The 21,879-nt window shown below is 38.2% G+C and overlaps 1 protein-coding gene across 5 annotated transcripts in view; it reads right to left on the reverse strand.

Annotated features, from left to right (window-relative positions):
• Positions 1 to 920: 920 nt before the first annotated feature.
• MRPL22 (mitochondrial ribosomal protein L22) overlaps positions 921 to 21,879 on the reverse strand; it is a 36,125-nt gene continuing 15,166 nt past the window's right edge. For 2 of the 5 annotated variants that reach the window (XM_027081465.1, XM_027081467.1), the window contains exons 3-8: positions 21,180 to 21,215; positions 13,770 to 13,905; positions 10,032 to 10,097; positions 9,153 to 9,230; positions 7,349 to 7,418; positions 921 to 1,217 (exon numbers count right to left, since the gene is read on the reverse strand). In XM_027081465.1, the coding sequence (XP_026937266.1) occupies positions 1,006 to 1,217; positions 7,349 to 7,418; positions 9,153 to 9,230; positions 10,032 to 10,097; positions 13,770 to 13,905; positions 21,180 to 21,215 (598 nt within the window). In that variant the 3' untranslated portion in view covers positions 921 to 1,005. Of the gene's footprint in view, positions 1,218 to 7,348; positions 7,419 to 9,152; positions 9,231 to 10,031; positions 10,098 to 13,769; positions 13,906 to 14,516; positions 14,610 to 21,179; positions 21,216 to 21,879 lie in introns of those variants that run through there. The other 3 variants (XM_027081466.1, XM_027081468.1, XM_027081469.1) reach the window with 2 other exon arrangements.

Consider the following 21,879-nt stretch of genomic DNA (forward strand, 5'->3'; position numbering starts at 1 on the left):
CTTGGTTATTTAGCAGCACTGTTTAGCCTCCATGTATTTGTGTTTTTTACTTTTTTTTTTCCTGTACCTGATTTCTAATCTCACAGTGTTGTGGTCAGAAAAGATGCTTGATACAATTTCAATTTTCTTAAACTTTCCAAGGCTTGATTTGTGACCCAAGATGTGATCTATTCTGGAGAATGTTCCATGTGCACTTGAAAAGAAAGTGTATTCTTCCGCTTTCAGGTGGAATGTCCTAAAAATATCAATTATTTTAGAATGCAAGCCTGAGACTGGTTCAATTCCTCTCTCCATTAATTTGAATGCACTCTGAAAAATGAATCAATCCTAAACAAGACAACCAAGCAATAGAAAGCACTGTTGGTAGGAGACATAAAATAGTCATTATTTAAGTAAAATAAAACTTTCTAAGTTAAATGGTTTTTGGAGTTTTAGATTAATATATCTAATAAACTCCTGTAATTTCAAGTTACTGCTAAATCAGTAAAGGAAAATATAATCCCTCATCCACTGGCCTATGCCAACAGTGAAAGGAAAAACTGAACTACAGAATGCCCTAAAATACTGCACTGAAACAATGTGCAGGGATGCTCCCGTCCACCACCCCCTCCCCCAGTTCCAGGAGAAAAATCAAGTGAAATAGTAAGGACAAGTTTTCTTATCCTGTAACTTTCTACTCAAGTCCAGTATCAAAAGTACCACCTGCAGGGCACAAGCTAGAAAGCTAACATTGCCTTCAAACATCACTCAAAAAAGCCTTCTGAATTACATAGTCTGTCACTATGTTTAAAGCTGATTTCTCCTTCTTAGTTGCAAATACATAAAATATACCCAGAGGCTCAAGAGAAATGGGCAGAGCTTTATAAATATTCATGTAAAACTAGCAGTTGTACTTCATATTTCAATAATTCAATGACAAATCATAAAAAGCATCTGTCTTTAATTTTTGTTGGTTTTAGGAAATGAATGGTAAAATATATACACTGTGGAGTCTTAATACCCCCATCATAGAGTGTGAATGATGGTCCGGTTGCGAAGCTCCTGGATATACTCTTTGGCATGGGCGACTGCTGTCTTTGGTGCCTCAGGTGGAGGTGGAGGGCCTTCCACCAACTTCACAAAATAATGGCAAAAAACCTTCTCCATAATCCCAAAGCGACCTCTGCCGTGGTATCGGATGCGTTTCAGGTACTGGCCTCGCCCTGAGGTGGACTGAGCTAGACAGAGAAGAAAAAGAAAATTATAGGAAACAACTGCATCCACAAGATTACAGCTTGATCAGCTGAGCAACTTCTGCCCTTTCCTCAACTGGATTCTAAGACTACATGAGCTCACAGGCTGGCTACAGCAGGTTTGTCTCAAGACAAGTATCTCCTGAGTCCTTCCTTACTAAGGACCAGGCTCTACTCCAGGTGCTGCAGAAATAGGAGTGAACAAGAATAGCAAGGGCCCTGGCTCTGTGCAGTGCACACTCTAGAGGAGAAAGAGAGAAAATAAACATGATCATTTTAGTTAGTGACAAGTGCTACGAATAAAACAGTGATGTGACAGAGACTGATGGGGTGCTGGGAGGCAACTTGAGACTGGGGGGTGTCAAGAGGCATCCTTGAGGAAGAGACATTTGATCCAAGACCAGAATGAATCATTCATGCAAATATCTAGGGGCAAGGTGTTCCAAGAAGAGGGAACAGCAAGTGCAAAGGCCCAATGGTAGGAACATGCTTGGCTTGGTTCAGGAACAGAACCTGCTGAAGCATAGTAAGCAAGGGAAAGAGTGATACAAACAAGGGGACAAGATCGGAAATGAAGGCAAGATTACACAGAGCCCTGGAGGCTGAGGGATGACGTTCTGATTTTATTCTAACTGTATTATATTCTAACTGTTCCTTTGGAACCAATGATTCCCAAATGCTGTCCTCAGGCTACTACATCAAACTAACTTAGGGAACATATTTAAAATGCTGATGCTGAGATCCCATCTCTAGATACTCTATATTTGGAGTGGGCTTTGAAAATTAAATCCTGAGCAAACAACACTCCCCCACACCCCAAGCAATTCTGATTCACAGCCAGGTTTAGGAACTCCTGTATCACATCTGTCCCCTCATCTCCCCTCCCCCATTCAACATGTCAAAGTTTGACCCTGCAAAATTTGAAGAAACCTCTTAAACAGCACAAGAAGAAATCTGTTCACCTGTTCACCCACAGTAAATCAGGGTAGTAATTACCTTCTACCACCTTCTGAATTTACTTAGTCTTACGTTTTTAGTTAATTTAATAAGCCTTTTAAAAAGGCAAAATCTATAGCATATGTAGCAAATTAATTCACTTCAATACTCACCATTCTTTTACTGTGACGGAACTTTATATTGCAGGGACCATATCAAAGTATGTGCTCCACAACCCTCTAACTACAAACCTCTCATGAAATGGTTTCAGCAGAAGCACCCTAGCTTTGCCAAAGAGAAAGCTAAGGATGAAAGTGATTAAGAAAACTGCCTAGGGTCTCAGTGAGATAAGGAGAGAACTACCACCCTTTTATCAACTTCATCTACTGGCACTAAAGAAATGAATTTAAGAATTTCCAAAGATGGGGGTGGGGGGCAGGTGGCTGAAATGGGTGAAGGGAGTCAAAAGGTACAAACTTCCAGTGATAAAATAAATAAGCCATGGGGATGTAATGTACAGCATGGTGACTATAGTCAATAATACCGTATTGCATATTTAAAAGTTGTTAAGACAATAGATCTTAAAAGTTCTCATCACAAGAAAAAAAATTCTGTAACTATGTATGGTGACAGATGTTAACTAGACTTGTAATCACTTTGCAATACTGAATCATTCAGTTGTACACCTGAAAGTAATATAATGTTATACATCAATTATACCTCAATTTAAAAAAAAATTTAATTTTTCCAAAGAAAAAGCAGCATTACACAAATCACTTTATAATACAGTACTACCAGGTGCCCTGAATCTACTTGTCAGGAGGAATCCTACAAACAAAAACAGTGACACTGGGAAGAGTGTAGAAACTTCTAAAAAGATTTTACAAACATGATAGCTAATTTTATCCAAAACTGCTACTCTACCCAACTTGAGCACCAATTTCCAAATACCCTGAGAATAAGGAATACTACTCCAGTGAAGGAAGTATCAAAATTAGCTAACTGTGCAGGACTACATAATCTATCAAAACACAATGATCAACCCTATGAGGGTCTACGTTAACTACCATTTTCCTTCCATCTCTCCCAAAATACAGAAGAGAAGACAATCAATACCTGCTAAATGCCAGTTATGATTTCCTCCTTAATCCATAAAATATCATCTGCTTACCTTTATGCAAATAATGCCATCCTTTTTTTATATCAAAACAAAAACATTAATTCTTCTGAAACACCAGGATTCTTTAACACTCTGGAATGGGAATACCCAACACAGCCACTCGGACATCTGAATGAAATCAGGGCTTAGAGTATAAATTCCGAACTGGTTTTTTTTTTTTTTGGCCGCACCACACAGCATACAGGATCTTAGTTCCCTGACCAGGGATCGAACCCGTGGCCCCTGAATTGGAAGCGTGGAGTCGTTTCAAACTGCTTTAGTACGGAACCATTTCAATTAAATGAAACAATACGTAGATGCCTACTTTCACGTGAATCTGTTAAGAATGAAACACGGGTGAGAGTAGATCCAAAACTACTGCCATTCATTCACCCAACATATAGAAATTCCAAGTTCCTGCTGGGTGTGAAGCGCCATCCTGGGCTCTAAGGATACAGCAGTGACCAAGAAGCCTTTCTGCTTGTCCCAGGCCCCACCCCTGGAGGCCTCAGAGCACAATTTCAAAACCAATGCTTAGAGTTAATAGTCTTAAAACACTGCCTTAATAACATAAATCTCTTACCCAAAAACTTCCTGTGGTTCCTCGTCAATACTGTTTTAACCAAATGCCACAGCTTGCCATGTTCAGCCCTCTGAAATCTAGGCCATGTTCACCTTTTCAATTTCATCTCCTCTAAGGCAAGCCTCTACTTCCTCTGCACTGTTCTACTCACTGTACCACACACTTACTGCTCATCCCAACCTATGTGCCTTTGCTTAAGTGGTTACCTCACTTTGAAAATTTTTCCTCTTGGACACTCCTTCAGATCCCCAAAAGCGTATCTTTAAAAGCTAAAATTGTCTAGAAAATCTCCATGACTATTTTAAACTATACTGACCTCCTCTTCTCTATTCCAACAATACCATTTACCTGTTACTCTTTTTGGTCCCAAACCATACACTACCTTGTGTACGTGTTCATGTTTCACCTGTAAAAGTTACTTCCTCAACAAAACTTACACTCCTCTTGTATTGTCCCCAAAGTTCATGCCCCATAAGGAACAGAAATGATTTTGAAATACACCTTCTGCTAATTAATATCATTTTTTCAATACAGATGTTTCTGGTAAATTTGCTTAAATTCTAAAATAAATTTCAAAGTTTTCCAAGTACATACAATACTAATAGTGTACATGGTTTTGTTCCAACTAGGGAGAACAATTTATGTATTCTTCCAAAGGGCTATTACTGTCAAAGAACAAAACTACTTGTGCTAAATGTTTTAAATTGCTATAAAAGATATACCATCACCTAACTGTGTGTGTGGTATACTCACTGAAGGCACTCAAATACTTTTTGAATGAAAGAAAAAACATAAAGACATCTCAAAAGTGGAAACGACCTTCTAAAGATAATGCCCAAGATAATGCTCTTCTAAAGATAATGCCCAGCAGGTACCATATTTAAAATATTGTCAATACTTCCTAGTACTTGTATTTAGGTAAATACGAATCTTGACTTAACTTTAGAAACTCTCCCCCTTCCTCCTTCATCATTCTTAGCCCAGAAAACTGATTTACAAAGTCAGTCATTCACTTTCCCTGAAGTGAACTACTAAGGATGTCATGAATCATGAAGCAGTGACATTTTATTAGTCCATGTCCACTTGTTAAGGCCTGTTCACAGTGTCATTAGTCATCATTTTAAGTCTGAAAAGGAAATGAACTTTCAAAGTCTGTGGTCATGCAATACCAGGTATTAGCTTTAGACTGATGACAAGCATTTGAGGGAATTACCACATAATGAGAACATATGCTACCAAAAAAGCAAGTCCCTTAAAATGCCAGTACTTACTTATTTCAGGGGACTGAAAGACCTATTGCTGAGCCGAAACAGTAGCCATCAAGTAACTAGTCTTTCAAAGCTCTAAAAGAAGTCTATGGAATAAAATGTCTAGGCCTTTTCAAAGACTGTAAGAAGATAAATCCATTTCCCAGATTTTATAGGTAAGAATGAATAGAACTTACCCAGGCTTCTCCCCTGGGGTTTCAGATTCAGTAAGTCTGTGGTGAGGCCTGGGAATCTGTATCTTTAATAAGAACCTCAGACGATTCTTATCAGGGAAGTTTAGCAAATACAGGGATAAAATGCCTGATGTGTTGTGGTCAGATACTTCATCTTCCTGTGGGTACTCATCACTTTTTCCTTCATAATGGAATTAGGCAACAAAATACTTAGCAAATGAGTTTTTAAAATCATAAGACAAATCCAAAGTTATTAGCCCTACTTAAGAAAAGAGATTTTGACCCAGAACTACATGAAAGGAAGGTATAGGAAGGGCAGAGGTTTTTCAGCAGAAATGTGCCTGAAGAGACCAATGCATTAAAGGACCATTCACATGGGACTGGTTAAGTTGATTTTTGCTTAAAGGCAACATTGGACTTTGCTCCTTCATTTGGGAAGACAGGATTAAGCTCCTCACCCTCTCTCTCAACAGTACTACAACTGTTGAAACATATTTAACACAAATTCCATTTCACTTGCATCTGATTTCCATTATGAAATGTTGCCTATCAGCTAAGAAGCCAATATTCCTATAAAGTTGAACAAAATTAAATAAATTTGATTTCATATTCAGTCATGGAGCAGGAAAGGTCACCAAGAGGTTTTAAGCAAACGGTCTTGCTCTTTATTTCATCTCTTCCAATGATTCTGGGTCCTTCCAGCATTATTTATTCATGCTGCTCCCAGAAGAAAATGCTTATGATTAATTACTGTGGACTGCATCTTCTGAGTTGCCATTTGATTCTCCTCTGTATAAGAATGTAATTAGTTATACAAGATTCAGCTTTAAAATAAGATATTTCAGTTGAAAATCATAACTCATTTGAATTTCAGAAGTAGGTGTGGTTGCCAGCATCAATTCCAGGTGAGATGAGGTAAGGTACTAACTAAATCAGAATAAATATCTCCAGTAGAGCAGAGGTTATATGACAAAGTGCAATTTAGATGTTTTTTTAAAATTCTAATTTTTGAAAAACTATAAGGCACAGCTAACTTCCCCCAGAATGATTCAGCCTTTTACCCTCCATTTGGAGAGCAGCAGTTCCCATATTTTGAGTTTAAAATAGCTTTAGGTAAAACAGTCCTTCTCATATGCAGGTTTGGCAGATTGAGAAAATTTTGCTTTGACATCAACATCTCTGTTTGATTACAAAACTGCTGAGGTTAGCAGTAATTGCTGCAGTAACTCCAGCCACTGCTCTACTTTACTGTGGTGTTAGGGGAGCGGGGGGAGAGCTTTATAATAACCATTGATCTCTTTCTAAAAAAGGAGCAGTATGAAGGTATGCTACCAAAAAATCCCTTACATTTGTACAGTGTACCAGGCTTCCCAAAACATATTCCCACACATTAATTTAATGTGATGTGGAACAAGCATACAAAGCTGAGGTAATGCTTCAGGATGTAATAACAAAGGGGAACCAACACATCTGGGTCATCTGAGCCTTCGAAGGCCCCCTTGGCTTTTAGAGTTCAACAGATTTTCCATTCTGGTAAATGGAAGACTAACTTATAGGATACCTTTAGGGATTAGGCACCTGGCTTGGCACATTATAAATAAAGATTTTTTTAAGTCCACCTGTGATCCTTTATATATCTCCTTTGGGTTGACAAAGAATTCATTTTTTAAAAAATCAGTTACATTCTTCCATAGTTTCATTATGATTAACGGACCACTCTATATATCATCTTGATATCCATTATTTAATAATTATCAGCAATAGGTTTCATGATCTCAGTCTCATTACGGAACAGGTAACAATAAAGCAGTAAAGTTAGGACCATTTACAACTGACTAACATTAGCATGCTGAAGGCTGAAGAATAAGCTATTACCAGCAATTTTCACTAGCAAACACAGTCCAAAGTATTTAGATATCAAAGACTGTTATTAGATGAAGAATTTGGCATCACTGTTGGAAGCCATTTTCCAAAGCTAAGAATATTAAAGATCTTACCTATATATAAATTGGATCTGAATTCCACATTGTGGTCTCTCACTGCCATATCTTGTGCTTCTAAGAGAACCTTAAATAAGGAAAAGAAAGGCATTCATATGGCTGACCTGAACTAAAACAGAATTAAATTTCTCATTTCTTATTGTTATCTCTATGACTGCTAATCACATGCCTTCCTATTGCAGTCAGTTTTAAAAAGAGAATATCAAATTATAACAGTACTAAGGAAAAGGGATACAGTGAGCTTTCCTTCCTCAGACAAGAATTGCAAATGCAAAGAACACAGTCCAGGTCCTGCTAAGTTTTAAATGGAATGTGTAAGCTGTAAAGGAGGAGATAACAACACTTGCAGCAGTACCCTTGGTAATGGGCATTATGGCTTTGATTCATAGACTTGTCAAGTTCAAGAAGCTCAAGGGCTAAATCTTATTGAAAATTCTTAAACTTTAGATCCAAAATAACCATTAACAACATCAGACAAGTAGAGAAAATCATACTTGAAAATTTCCTTTAAGAATTATTAAATTTGGGAATTCCCTGGTGGTACAGTGGTTCGGAATCTGCCTGCCAATGCAGGGGACACAGGTTCGAGCCCTGGTCTGGGACGATCCCATATGCCGCGAAGCAACGAAGCCCGTGGGCCACAACTACTGAGCCTGAGCTCTAGAGCCCACGAGCCACAACTACTGAGCCCGTGTGCCACAACTCCTGAAGCCCATGCGCCCAGAGCCCATGCTCCACAACAAGAGAAGCCACCACGATGAGAAGCCCATGCACCGCAACAAAGAGTAGCCCCCTCTCACTGCAACTAGAGAAAGCCAGTGCACAGAAAGGAAGACCCAGTGCAGCCAAAGATAAATAAATAAATAAATTTTTTTAAAAAAGAATTATTAAATTTATACTCCAAGGATATTTTGAATTAACTTCCTCCAGAACACATTTTTTAAAATAGGACAACTGTTGTCAGAAATAACAAAAATCAGATCTTTCCCTCCTTTAAAGATGAAGAATGTAGTACAAAGCTGGGTACACAACAGATAATTAGTAACTGCATTCTGAATGGAAATAAATACAAGCATTACAATAGAGCCTCTTACAAGTCTGAATCCAACCACCTTAAATATTCACCCACTAAAAGATATGACTTTATATGAAAATTAACTGAACTATAGGAAATAATGCTAATATCCCCAGATGTCCTCAACTCAGCTTTTTGAAACAAAAACACTCATGTGCCTAGAATGAGTCAGCACAAATATCAACAGTCATGTGCACCTAGTGAATCAGCTACATTTAGAGCTAGAAGTGTCTTTAGAGATCATCCAATCCAACCCCACCTAGTTTACAAGTGAGAAAAATGGAACCAGACAAGTGTCTTGCCCAAAATCACAACAGAAACTATCAGAGAAAAGATAAGACTCCAACTCCCCTGAGTGCCAGTACAGTGCTCTTTCCACTCAACTAGTTATAAAATCCCAAGCTCTCAGTTGTGGAACTTACAAAAAAAAAAATCTTTTAAAAAGTTTATCAAGCCCCCAATCATTAAAAATAAGATGTATCACTTCACTTCACAGACAGATCATAAAACATAAATCACTATCTGGTGCAAATAAAAGCATCTAAGGAAAAAAAAAATACTTAAAGCACAGAACATTCCTAAGGTATAAGGACATTAATAAAACTGAGTCCCCTAAATCTGTATTATATAAACTATGCATTTACACTAGCGAATTCAGGATTTAGGCAAAGCTTACTAACACCTGCAAGCCAACTATTCGCTCCCTCCCCACTAATCTTAGTTTACCTCTTTAATTATCTGGGCCCCTTTTTTGTCACTGAATTCCAACTGAGCCAGAGCCTGGTCAATGGACATTCCTCGTATCTAGAATTAAAGGGTAACAGACAAGAGAAAATAAACAAATTAGTTTACAAAGTCAGCATTCCCTTTTCAGTGAAAAGTAAAAGTCTTACATAATCCAAATAACTTCTAAAATTAGCTAACTAGTTACATGTTAATTACATCTCAATAAAAGTGGGGAAAAACCTTTTTCATTAATAAAAATAGCTAACTAAATGCAGGCAAAAGAGAAGAAAACAAGTTTGAGAAGGGATGCCACCACCCTCTGTAGGTCAAAATCAAACTTAAAATTTTTAACCACTAAACCTGGATTATAATGGTTTCAATAATAATAAAAGAAAGCGGACGTGACAGAGAAAGGTCACAGGTTGGCAAGGATCACAGTAGGCACTAAAGGCATCTCCTTCTCCTATAGAAGAAATGTATTACATGTGTATTTGCTGCTTTTGTCTTCTCTCATATATAAATTTCATTTTCGAGGTAAAAAACTTACAAAGGCAACAGTTTTGAAATAGGTTGAATCAACTTTTACAGATATATAAGTTTACTTCCTGGATTCTCTAACTATAGCCAGGTTCTTGATGCCTTTCTTCTAAAGTGTCTATATATCCAACATGATTTAGTTTGTCAGGAGGTAAAAATTAAGCAAAATCACCAATCTCTGAACTATCACTTTTGGATTACCTACGAAATGTCTAAAAATGTAATTATATTCCTCACTTTTTGGAAAAAACAGGGCAAGTTTTTTTGCTTTTTTCAAATCCTGGGGTAAAATTTGTAGCTTCTTTCCCTATATATTATACGGTAATAGTCATTTTAGCTTACCAATTTTGCCAAATACCACATCTTGTCTTTGCTGTACTTTATTTGTCTTCGACAATGGTAGATTTCCTTACAAACAGGAGAAAAAATTAAGCAATTTTATCAAAATGACAGTAAAACACTGTTAATAAAGTTTTTACTTTCTGTGCTTAATGAAATGCTGCCATAAGAAATAAAAACATTATTAAGAATTTGGAAGACTTCCCTGTGGTGCAGTGGTTAAGAATCCGCCTGCCAATGCAGGGGACACGGGTTCGAGCCCCGGTCCAGGAAGATCCCACATGCCACAGAGCAACTAAGCCCGCGAGCCACAACTATTGAGCCCGTGTGCCACAACTACTGAAGCCCGTACACCTAGAGCCCGTGCTCCGCAACAAGAGAAGCCACTGCAACGAGAAGCCCATGAGCCTAGAGCCCATGCTCTGCAACAAGAGAAGCCACTGCAACAAGAAGCCTGCGCACCACATCGAAGAGTAGCCCCCACTCACTGCAACTAGAGAAAGCCCACGTGCAGCAACGAAGACCCAAGGTAGCCAAAAATAAATAAATAAATTTATTTATTTTTTAAAAAAAAAATTTGGGGACGCTTTTTCCCTATACAAAGTTATACTTTTCCAAATTCTCACTATGTTATAAAGATTACTAAGGGAAAAACAAACTGTAAAATGGCTAGTTTGTGACAAAGTTTGCAATGCTGCTATACAGAGGAATAGTAAAAGACTTAAACTAAAGTATTTTGAAAACATTTAGCTGGCTAAAAGAACAAAAGAAAAGGTACAAAAAGGTTTCTTGTTAGTGAGGAGAACAATGGCAAAATGGATAAAGTAACTATTTTCATAAGAAAACCAATATTGTAAGTGTTCAGTCAAGAGCAGGTTCTAGAATCAGACTACCTCGGTTTGAATCCCAGCTCTACCATTTACCAGCTACTTAACTTCTCTCTGCTTAAGTTTCTTGTTCTTTAAAATGAAGATAATAGTACCTAACACATAAAACTATAATAAGGATTAAATAAAGTTACCTATATAAAGTAAGTACTTTACAGTGTCTAGCACATGGTAAGATCTTACTAAACGTTAGCTTTTATTGTCTTCTATTTATAGTGGTAGGTATATCCTACTGAATTTTTAAATCAATCATCCGTTAAACAATTTATAGTTCACAAAGCACTCTTCATATTTCATATCATCTAACTCTATGAGTTGGGAGAAAAAACACTTTATAAACCTTTTACAAAATGAAAATCAGAGAAATCAAGTGACTCGTGCAAGACAGCAAAGTTTGTAAGCTAGTGCCACACAGGGAAGTATGTGAAGGGCTTAATACAATGTCTGGCAGGTGTATCTTTAAAGTTCCCCTCATGACTCTAAAACCCACATTCTTCCTACTATTATACCATAATGCCACTTAAAAAAAAATTAGAAAACATTTTTCAAGGCAAATAAAAGCAGAGAAACCTCAAAACTTTCTAACATTCTGACTCCTGCTAGAAGTTTACAAATGCCTTAGGATTTTACTCATTGCCCCATCTACTATTATTTAACTACATATTCCAAATTCTGAAGATCAGAATGAGATAGAATAGTAAATATTATCTGGCCTTCTTCTAAACAAGAGATAAAACAAATTTTTAAAATGTTTGCAGGTAGCGGATTGGAAAGCCTAAGGGACACTGCAAATAATGGCACAGTGTATCAACTATGTGGCTAGGTGAGGAAATTATTCCCTGTTAATAAGCAAGGTGTTTATAAACAGCATTAATAATTTAGTCATAACAGGTATAACTGTTACACCAAAATCAATTTACTAAATACTATTTAAAATCAGAAAATGTTAAGGTATTTTCCAAAAGTCTTAATTTGTCCCAGAAAAGGATTACTCCCTCAAACAAAATCTGTGCAAAATAGAGAACTAAATGATGTTTCTCCAAAGTGCCTATATAAAATCTAACCAAACGTCTTCACACAGGCACTTATAGAAGTATATATTATGCAAAAGTTAACCAAAATAGTTTCAGTAAATTACAATATATAACAAATGATTTAATTGACACTGTTCTTCATTTGCTAGAGTTAGGTAGATAATCTACTGTTAACTATTTGAATTTTGCTATTTAGGATGTATCCTGAAGTGTGTTTAACATCCAAAAAGACTGGTACCTACAAAATACAAACTTTCGCTTTAGATTCTGGACCTGACAAATACTATTATGATTTCTTTATTTCCAGTTAAAGCCAAGTCCAGAGAGCTCAAGTAAGAAGTAAAGAAAGCTCATTATAGAAAATATATATTTTTTTTAATTTTTACTTTATTTTTGGTTGCATTGGGTCTTTGTTGCTGTGTGTGGGCTTTCTCTAGTTGCGGCGAGAGGGGGCTACTTTTCGTTGTGGTGCGCGGGCTTCTCATAGCGGTGGCTTCTCTTGTTGCAGAGCACAGGCTCTAGGCGCACGGGCTCAGTAGTTGTGGCACATGGGATTAGTTCCACCACGGCATGGGGGATCTTCCCAGACCAGGGCTTGAACCCATCTCCCCTGCATTGGCAGGAGGATTCTTAACCACTGTGCCACCAGGGAAGTCCCTAGAAAATATTTTATTTATGATATTTGTACAAATGTGTAACTTTTGGTTAATTACAAAATGGAGTCAATGCTTAATAGCACAGATTCTATGACAAATCAAACTTTTAAGCTCTGATGGCACAATAAAATATGAAAGTTAACAACTCATTTGTTTAAGCTATTAAGATCTCTTTTTCTTCTTAGTTCCCAATCAGGTAGGAGGTCTTTAAATGAATAAATTAACTCCCCTAAATGAGAAAAAAAAAAAAAAGCATAAAACTGTACTAATTCAGACTAATATCTAGATAGCAACTGAATTTTAATAAAATGCATGCTGTCAAGTTCATATAAAAACTAAGCAAATGACATTACTTAGATTATATTGATTACCCAGTAGCCTTAAATCCCAAAGGACCTTAAAAGATGTTTGCTAAACTGAATGATTTATAATTAACACAGTAATTCTATTTCTAAAGTACTTATCACAGTTCATTTTCTTAAGGATTCAAATGTTCCCACCTTGTTTATGCTATTATTACTTAAACTTTTTAAGAGATGTGTATGTATCCCACAGAAAATTCATATTAAGCTAGAAATTTGTCTTTTATTTCAGACTAGAGCAATGTCTAGCAATTTGGAAAGGGCAAAAGGATTCTGAGCAACTAAAGATAAGTTAAAGTCTGGAAGGAATAAGGTATCTCTGGAAGGAATCCAATGATTAGATTCAAACCTTAGGTTCAAAGTTTTGTAAATTACAAAAAAAAAAAAAGGAAGACAAACCTCACAACCAAGTGTGTCTATACTCAAGTATAAAACATTGGAAAATCATACATATGATTTAAATATTGGCCAACGGCTTAAGCCATTCTTACCAACCCCTCATGCTCCATTATCAAGCCTCTTGGAGTCAAAAATCAGTCGAAACGTCTCAAGCTATTAGCTCAGTTTTAGAGTTAAGGCTCCTATCCAGGAAGTTAAGTCAAGGCAAATAAGTAAAACAAAGACAATCATTTTAACTACAAAAAAGATAAATCTAGAACATTTTCTGTACCAATTAAAAGATCAAGCAAATTCCTGTATAATTTTTTTCTTTTCTTAACATGGAATAATAAATCACTGCTAGCCACACAAGAGCAAGAGTGCTTTATCAAAATCCAGAGATTAGTTCTACCCACAAACTTACAGCTGGTCTCCGAGGTTCTCCAGGCAGTTGTGGAGGATAAACAATTTTATTCTTCTTCTCCCATTTTCGAGATATTTCAAGAAAAGCACTTGTGTGAATATGTGATTGGGGTAAAACGCTGTGAGATGAAAAATGCCTGTAAAGCAACAGACATTTAGAATCTTTTCCAAAGCTTATCTATCTTCTGAACCACATCAGCTCCATTTTGATGGCAACTATTTAAGGATCACAAGTGGAAACATTCTAGACATATTTGTTAACAAAGAATCGAGATTACATAAAATACCACAAAGAGCTAGTAGTTTACTGAAGACTAAGAAGAGTGAAAAGTCAGTAACTCATGTAAGTCAAATAATAAACAGTTATTAACACAAGATTTTAATTGAGGTATAGCTGGTGTACAACATTACGTAAGTTTCAGGTGTACAGCACAGCGAGTCACAATTTTTAAAGGTTACATTCCATTTACAGTTATTATAAAAGTTTGGCTATGTTCCCTGTGTTGTACAGTATATCCTTGGAGCTTATGTATTTTATACATAGTAGCTTGTACCTCTTAACCTCCTACCCGTTCTGCCCCTCACCCCTTCCCTCTTCCCACTGGTAATCATCACCTTGTTCTCTACATTTGTTTCTTTTTTGTTTATATACACTAGTTTATTTTATACTTTAGATTCTACATATAAGTGATATCACACAGTATTTATCTTTCTCCGTCTGACTTATTTCACTAAGCAGAATACCAACCCAAGTCCATCCACGATGTTGCGAATGGCAGAATTTCATTCTTTTTTATGGTGGTCAACGACTATTGATTCTCTACTGTAAGTCATCTCAGTCCTAAAATAGATTTAAAGGCACAGAGGATCTCTGACATGATCTGTGGAATTCCTCAACTTTGTTGAATAATCAAGACAAAAACATCACTTTCTAATCCCTAAGAAATTAATGCATAAAGGTGGCTTCATTCGCCTCCTGATGTAAAAAGACACCACCCACCATCCATGAAGTAGTCTTTCTGCAAAAACAAACTTGAATTAATCAAGCCTCTAGATTCAATGCAGAAAATACAGAGACAGGGAAACCTGTTAAACAACACGAAGGGGATGCACTCAGCAAAATCCAAGCTGTACAAAACTCTACAAGACGAACAGCCCATTTTCTTCAACAAGTAAATTACAAGGAGAAAAAAAAAAGAGCTGAATAAAGAACCTACAGATTACGAGAATTAAGAAAAAAGTCAGTTAATGGGTGGACTTTTTAAAAAAATTTTATTCAATGTATTTAAACAAAAAAACAAACAAAACAAACAAAAAACCCCAATTCACCCATTTCTCTCACCCTCAACCCGCTGCCTCTTGCAATCACCAATCTGTTCTCCGTACCTATGAGGCTGGTTTGGTTTTTGTTTTGTTTTGATTTTTAGATTCCACATATAAGAAATATCAAATGCTATTAGTCTTTCTCTGCCTGACTTATTTCACTTAACATAATACCCTCAAGGTCCATCCTTATTGTCACAAATGGCAAGATTTCATTCTTTTTTATGGTTGATTAATATTCTTCTATGTTTGCGTGTGGTGAGTGTGTGTGTTTATATATTTACATATATCACAATTTCTTTAACTACTCATCCACTGATGGAAACTTAGGTTGTTTCCATACCTTGGCTATTGTAATGTAGCAATGGACGTGAGTGTGTATATATCTTTCCAAATTAGTGTTTTTGTTCTATTCAGAAGTGGAATTGCTAGATCACACGGTAGTTCATTTTTAGTTTTTTGAGGAACCTCCATACTGTTTTCCACAGTGGCTGCACCAATTTACATTCCCACCAACAGTGCACAACAGTCCCTTTTCTGCACATCCCTGCCAACACTTATTTCCTATTTTTTTGATAATAGCCATTCTAACAGGTGTGAGGTGGTATCTCATTGTGGTCTGGATTTGCATTTCTCTGATGATTAATGATATGGACTATCTTTTCATGTACCTATTGGTCAATGGCATGTCTTCTTGGCAAAATAGCTATTCAGATCATCTCATTTTTTAATTTGATTGGGGTTTTTTTTACTATTTAGTTGTCTAAGTTTGTTGTATATCTTGGACATTAGCCCTTTATCAGATATATGACTTACAATTATTTTCTCCCATTCAGTAGGCTGCCTTTTCATTTTGTTGATGGTTTGCTGTGCTATGCAGAAGATTTCTAGTTTAATTAGGTCCTACTTGTTTACTTTTGCTTTTGCTTTTGGTATCAGATTCAAAAAATCATTGCCAAGACCTATGTCAAAGAGCTTACTGCCTGCTTTCTTCTAGGAGTTTTATGGTTTCAGGTCTTACATTCAAGTCTTTAACCTATTTTGAGTTAATTTTGGAGTATGGAGTAGGATAGGATCAAATTTCATTCTTTGGCATGTGGCTGTCCAATTTTCCAAATACCATCTGTTAAAGAGACTGCCCTTTCCCCAACATGTATTCTTGCTCTACTGTCATAAGTTAATTGACAACATGTGTGAGGGATTATTTCTGGGCTCTATATTCTGTTCCATTGATCTATGTGTCTGTTTTTATACCAATATCATACTGTTTTAATTACTATACCTTTGTAATATAGTTTGAAATCAGGTAGCATGATGCCTCCAGCTTTGTTTTTCTTTAAGATTGCTTTGGCGGGGCTTCCCTGGTGGCGCAGTGGTTGAGAGTCCACCTGCAGGTGCAGGGGACACGGGTTCGTGCCCCGGTCCGGGAAGATCCCACATGCCGCGGAGCAGTTGGGCCCGTGAGCCATGGCCACTGGGCCTGCGCGTCCGGAGCCTGTGCTCCGCAACGGGAGAGGCCACAACAGTGAGAGGCCCATGTAACACACACACACACAAAAAAAAGATTGCTTTGGCTATTGGGGTCTTTGGAGGTTCCACACAACTTTTAAGCCTGTTTGTTCAGGCTTCTCTGGTGGCACAGTGGTTATGAATCCACCTGCCAGTGCAGGGGACATGGGTTCAAGCCCTGGTCTGGTAAGATCCCACATGCTGCAGGGCAACTAAGCCTGTGCGCCACAACTACTGAGCCGGTGTGCGACAAATACTGAAGCCCGTGCGTCTAGAGCCAGTGCTCCGCAACAAGCCACTGTAATGAGAAGCCCGTGCACTGCAATGAAGACACAACGCAGCCAATAAATAAATAAATAAATAAATAAAATTTTAAAAAAACAAAACAAAACACTGTTCCATTTCTGTGAGAAATGCCATTGAAATTTTGATAGGAATTGCACTGAATCTGTAGACTGCTTTGAGTGGTATGGTCATTTTAACAATATTAATTCTTCTAATCCATGAACACAAAATATCTTTGCATTTATTTCTATCTTCTTCAATTTCTTTCATTAATGTCTTGTAGTTTTTAATATATAAGTCTTTCATCTCCTTGGTTAAATTTATTTCTAGGTATTCTATTCTTTTTAATACAATTGTAAATGGGTTGTTTGATTAATTTATCTTTCTGATAGTTCATTACTAGTATAAAGAAACAAAAGATTTTTGTTTGATTTTGTATCTTGCAACTTTACTGAATTTGTTTATTAGTTTTAATAGTTGTTTGTAGTCTTTAGGGTTTTCTTATCATGTCATCTGTAAATAGTCATAGTTTTACTTCTTCCTTTCCAATCTGGATACCTTTCATCTTTTTCTTGTCTAATTTCTGCAGCTAGAACTTCTAATACCATGCTGAATAAAAGTGCCAAGAGTGTACATCGTCGACCTTAGAGGAAATGGTTTCAGCCTTTCACCATTGAGTATGATGTTAGCTGTGGACTTGTCATATATGGCCTTTATTATGTTGAGGTATGTTCATTCAATACCTGCTTTGTTGAGAGTTTTTATCAAAAACGGATGTTGAATTTTGTCAAATGCTTTTCCTGCATGTCAATATTGAGACGATCATATGATTTTTATCCTTCATTGTGTTAACGTGGTGAATTGCACTGACTGGTTTGCAGATGTTGAACCATCCTTACATTTTTGGAATACAGCCCACTTGATCACGATGTATGATCCTTTTAATGTATTGGTGAATTCAGTTTGCTAAGAATTTGTTGAGCATTTTGCATACATGCTCATCAGGGATACTGCCTGTAACTTTTTGTGTGTGGCACCCTTGTCTGGTTTTGGTATCAGGAAAATGCTGGCCTCATAAAATATGTTTCGAAGAATTCTACCCTCTTCTATCTTTTGGGAGAGTTTGAGAAAGATTGATTTTAATTCTTTTAATGTTTGGTAGAATTCACCAGGGAAGCCATCTGGTCCTGGACTTTTGTTTGTTAGATGGCTTTTGATTATTCATTCAATCTCCTTGCTAGTAATCAGTCTGCTCAGATTTTCTATTTCATCATGATTCAGTCTTAGTAGTTTATATGTTTCTAGGAATTTCTCCATTTCTTCTAAGTTGTCCAGTCTGTTGGCGTATAATTATTCATAGTAGTCTCTTAAGATCCTTTGTATTTCTGTGGTATCACTGTCACACTAGTAAACTATCACTCTTTCATTTTTGATTTTATTTATTAGAGTCCTGTCTCTTTTTTCTTGTTGAGTCTAGCTAAAGGTTTGTCAGGTTTGGGGTTTCTTCTCTTTTTTTAATCTTTTCAAAGAATCAGTTCTTAGTTTTATTGATCTTTTCTTTTTTTTTTGATCTTTTCTATTGTGTTTTTAGTCTCTAGTTCATTTATTTCTGCTCTAACCTTTTTATTTCCTTCCTTCTACTAACCTTGGACTTCATTTCTTCTTCTAGTTCCTTGAGGTATAGAGTTAGGCTGTTTCTTCAGACTTTTCTTATTTCTTGAGGTAGACATTTATTGCTGTGAACTTCCCTCTTAGAACTGCTTTTGCTACACTGCATAAATTCTGCTATGTTACATTTCCATTTTCATTTTCCTCAAGGTATTTATTTCTTCTTTGATCCAGTGGTTATTCAGTAGCATATTGTTTAATCTCCTGAACTCACATCCTCCTACAGACACACTGAGTCTACAGCTACATGTGGAACAACTTCCTTTTAAAAAAAACTAAAGGCTGGCTGGGTGACAACTACATATCGGGCAAACAAGAAGAAAACGACATTAAAGCAGGTAGGAAAGGGTGGCTCACAATCCTGTCATAAACCCCACCCCCAGTATGGCAACCCACACCTGGGAGGGAACTCAAAACCCAGAGCTTCTCCCTGAGAAACAAAGGGTTCAAACCCCACATCAGGAACTACAACTTTTAAGACACGCACTTCAGATGAACCCCCAAAACACCTAATTTTGAAAACCAATTGAGCTCATGGCCTGAGACCCACAAGATGGAGACAATCAGAGAAACACCTCTTAAAGAGTCACGCTCAGAAACTCACCTGCCCCAATGCCCAGCTCAGAGGCAGCTGATTGCACCCATAAGTAAAATAAAGGAGGCTCACCTGCTTACAGTAAAAACCTCAGGCTAGGGGGACTTCCCTGGTGGCACAGTGGGTAAGACTCCACGCTCCCAATGCAAAGGGCCTGGGTTCGATACCTGGTCAGGGAACTAGATCCCACATGCGTGCCGCAACTAGGAGTTCACATGCCACAACTAAGGAACCCGTGTGCCACAACTAAGGAGCTGGCAAGCCGCAATTAAGGAGCCCACCAGCCACAACTAAGGAGCCCACGTGCTGCAACTAAGGAGCTGGTGAGCCACAACTAAGGAGCCCACAAGGAGCAACTAAAGAGCCCACCTGCCACAACTAAGACCCTGTGCAACCAAATAAATAAATAAATATTAAAAAAAAAAAAACCTCAGCCTGGGGACTTCCCTGGGAGTCCAGTGGTTAGGACTCCACACTCTCACTGCTGAGGGCCCAGGTTCAATCCCTGGTCGGGGAACTAAGATCCCACAAGCCATGTGGCACGGCCCAAAGCCAACAAACAAACAAACAAAAAAAAAACACCTCAGCCTGTGGATCAGGCATCCAATTTTACACACACATTTAGGAGCCTGCTGGAACACTCACTGTACGGGGATGGAGACTAGTGGGTCCCATCTTTGCCCTCTCCCTTTGCCGTGTCCCCTGCATTGGCAGGCAGATTCTTAACCACTGCCCCACCAGGGAAGAAGTCCCTAGGTGATAACTCTTTATTGCCTGGCTCTGGAGGTCAAGGGAGTTTGCGCTCCTGGTCACATGGGACTGTAATAATAGGTGTCACCCAGAAAGGAGTTCATAACCCTGTTTGGCACCGTGATTTTTATGACTGCTGCTAGGGGACACTTCGACATCACCTGACTCTGGTGACCAGTAGGGCTTATGCTTGTGGGCCCCCCAGGACTGTAACCAACAGAGAAAGAGTTCCTAAACAGCTGCCACCCCCAGGGCACAGCAAGAGGCAACAGACCTTTGAGGTCTGTCTTTCTGTGAAGGAGGCCTATTAGCTAATCATAACGACTGTGGCCTGGGGGCAGGCTTCTAATTAAACAACATATGGAGGGGCTGACTGTAATCCTTTACACTAGGCTGGTGCAGTTTCTGCGGCTGACATCCAGAGGTTGCCCATCACCTGGCCCTGATCGCCAAAGGGGCTTGTGTTCTGGGGTCTCATGGGACTGTGGCAAATGGGGAGGGATGGCTGTTGGCAGGCTACTATCCTCAGGAGACTGTGCAGACAGCAGACCAAGGCACACTCCCCATTCTTTCCGTGAGGAGGCCACTCTGCCTGTCCTGGAGCTTTCGACTGAGTGGCAGGCCTCAAGTCTGGCACACGTTTGGTGGCCTATGGAGCTGCTCTCAACAATGCAGGCTGGAGACACCATCTTGGTGCTCTTTCTCTGCCTTGCTCCAGCTCACCAGTAACTCCCAAAAAAGAAGCTTATACACTCATCTGGACAGTGTATCCTGATTTTTGCAACTGCCGCCCAGGGGACAGATCATGTGGCTCTGGGGGCCAGCAGGGCTTACATTTGTGGCCCCCCAGAACTGAATATATCTGCATACTTATAAAGCTGCTGCCTGAGGGTCTAGCTTCCAGTCCGACTGAATCTAGGTGCTGAAATCCTCCTCTTTGGGACACTGTCTATTCTTGGCACATCCTCAACTACTGGGAGCTACTAATGACATAACAGGATGCTTGGACAAGCACAAAAGTTTGAGAGATGACCAAAAGTTGGGGCAGGGCTGAATAAAAAGTTTTATCTCTTACATGAGTCCACGCCTTCAAGACTGGGAGAAGTGGTTGTTTCTTCTACTGTATAGAAACCAACACAGAGAGTCAAGCAAAATAAAGGAACAGAGGAATATGTTCCAAGTCAGTTAACAAGATAAAACCTCAGAAAAATATCTTAATGAAACAGAGATAAGTAATTTACCTGATAAAGAGTTCAAAGTAATGGTCATAAAGATGCTCACCGAACTGGGAAGACAAATGGATGAACACCACGAAATCTTCAACAAAGAGATGAAAAATATAAGAAAATACCAAACAGAAGTCACAGAGCTTAAGAATATAATAACTGAATAACTAGAAGTGTTCAACAGCAGACTGGATAAAGCAGAAGAAAGAATCGGTCAACTTGAAGAAAAGGCAGTGGAACTGACCCAAGCAGAGAAGCAAAAAGAAAAAGAATGAAAAAATTTGACTATAGCTTAAGAGACTTATGGGGCAATATCACACAGACTAACGTTTGCATTATAGGGCTTCCAGAAAGAGAAAGAAAAGGGCAGAAATCTTACTTGAAGAAATAATGGCTGGGGAATTCCCTGGCGGTCCAGTGGTTGGGACTCCAGGCTATTACTGCCAAGGGCCAGAGTTCGATCCCTGGTCAGGGAACTAAGATCGCTCATGGCCAAAATAAATAAATAAGTAAATAAATAAATTACTATCCCTCTACTCTACCATAAAAACTCCTCTTAAGAATGGACTTGAGGACATGGGGTGGGAGGGGGAAGCTGGGGCGAAGTGAGAGTACCATGGACATATATACACTACCAAATGTAAAATAGCTAGTGGGAAGCAGCAGCAAAGCACAGTGAGATCAGCTCAGTGCTCTGCGATGACCTAGAGGGGTGGGATAGGGAGGGTGGGAGGCAGGCTCAAGAGGGAGGGGAT

This window comes from Aethalodelphis obliquidens, unplaced genomic scaffold (genome assembly GCF_003676395.1).
Source record: "Aethalodelphis obliquidens isolate GAN/ISIS:26980383/991018 unplaced genomic scaffold, ASM367639v1 scaffold45, whole genome shotgun sequence".
In the NCBI taxonomy this organism is placed as follows: Eukaryota; Metazoa; Chordata; class Mammalia; order Artiodactyla; family Delphinidae; genus Aethalodelphis; species Aethalodelphis obliquidens.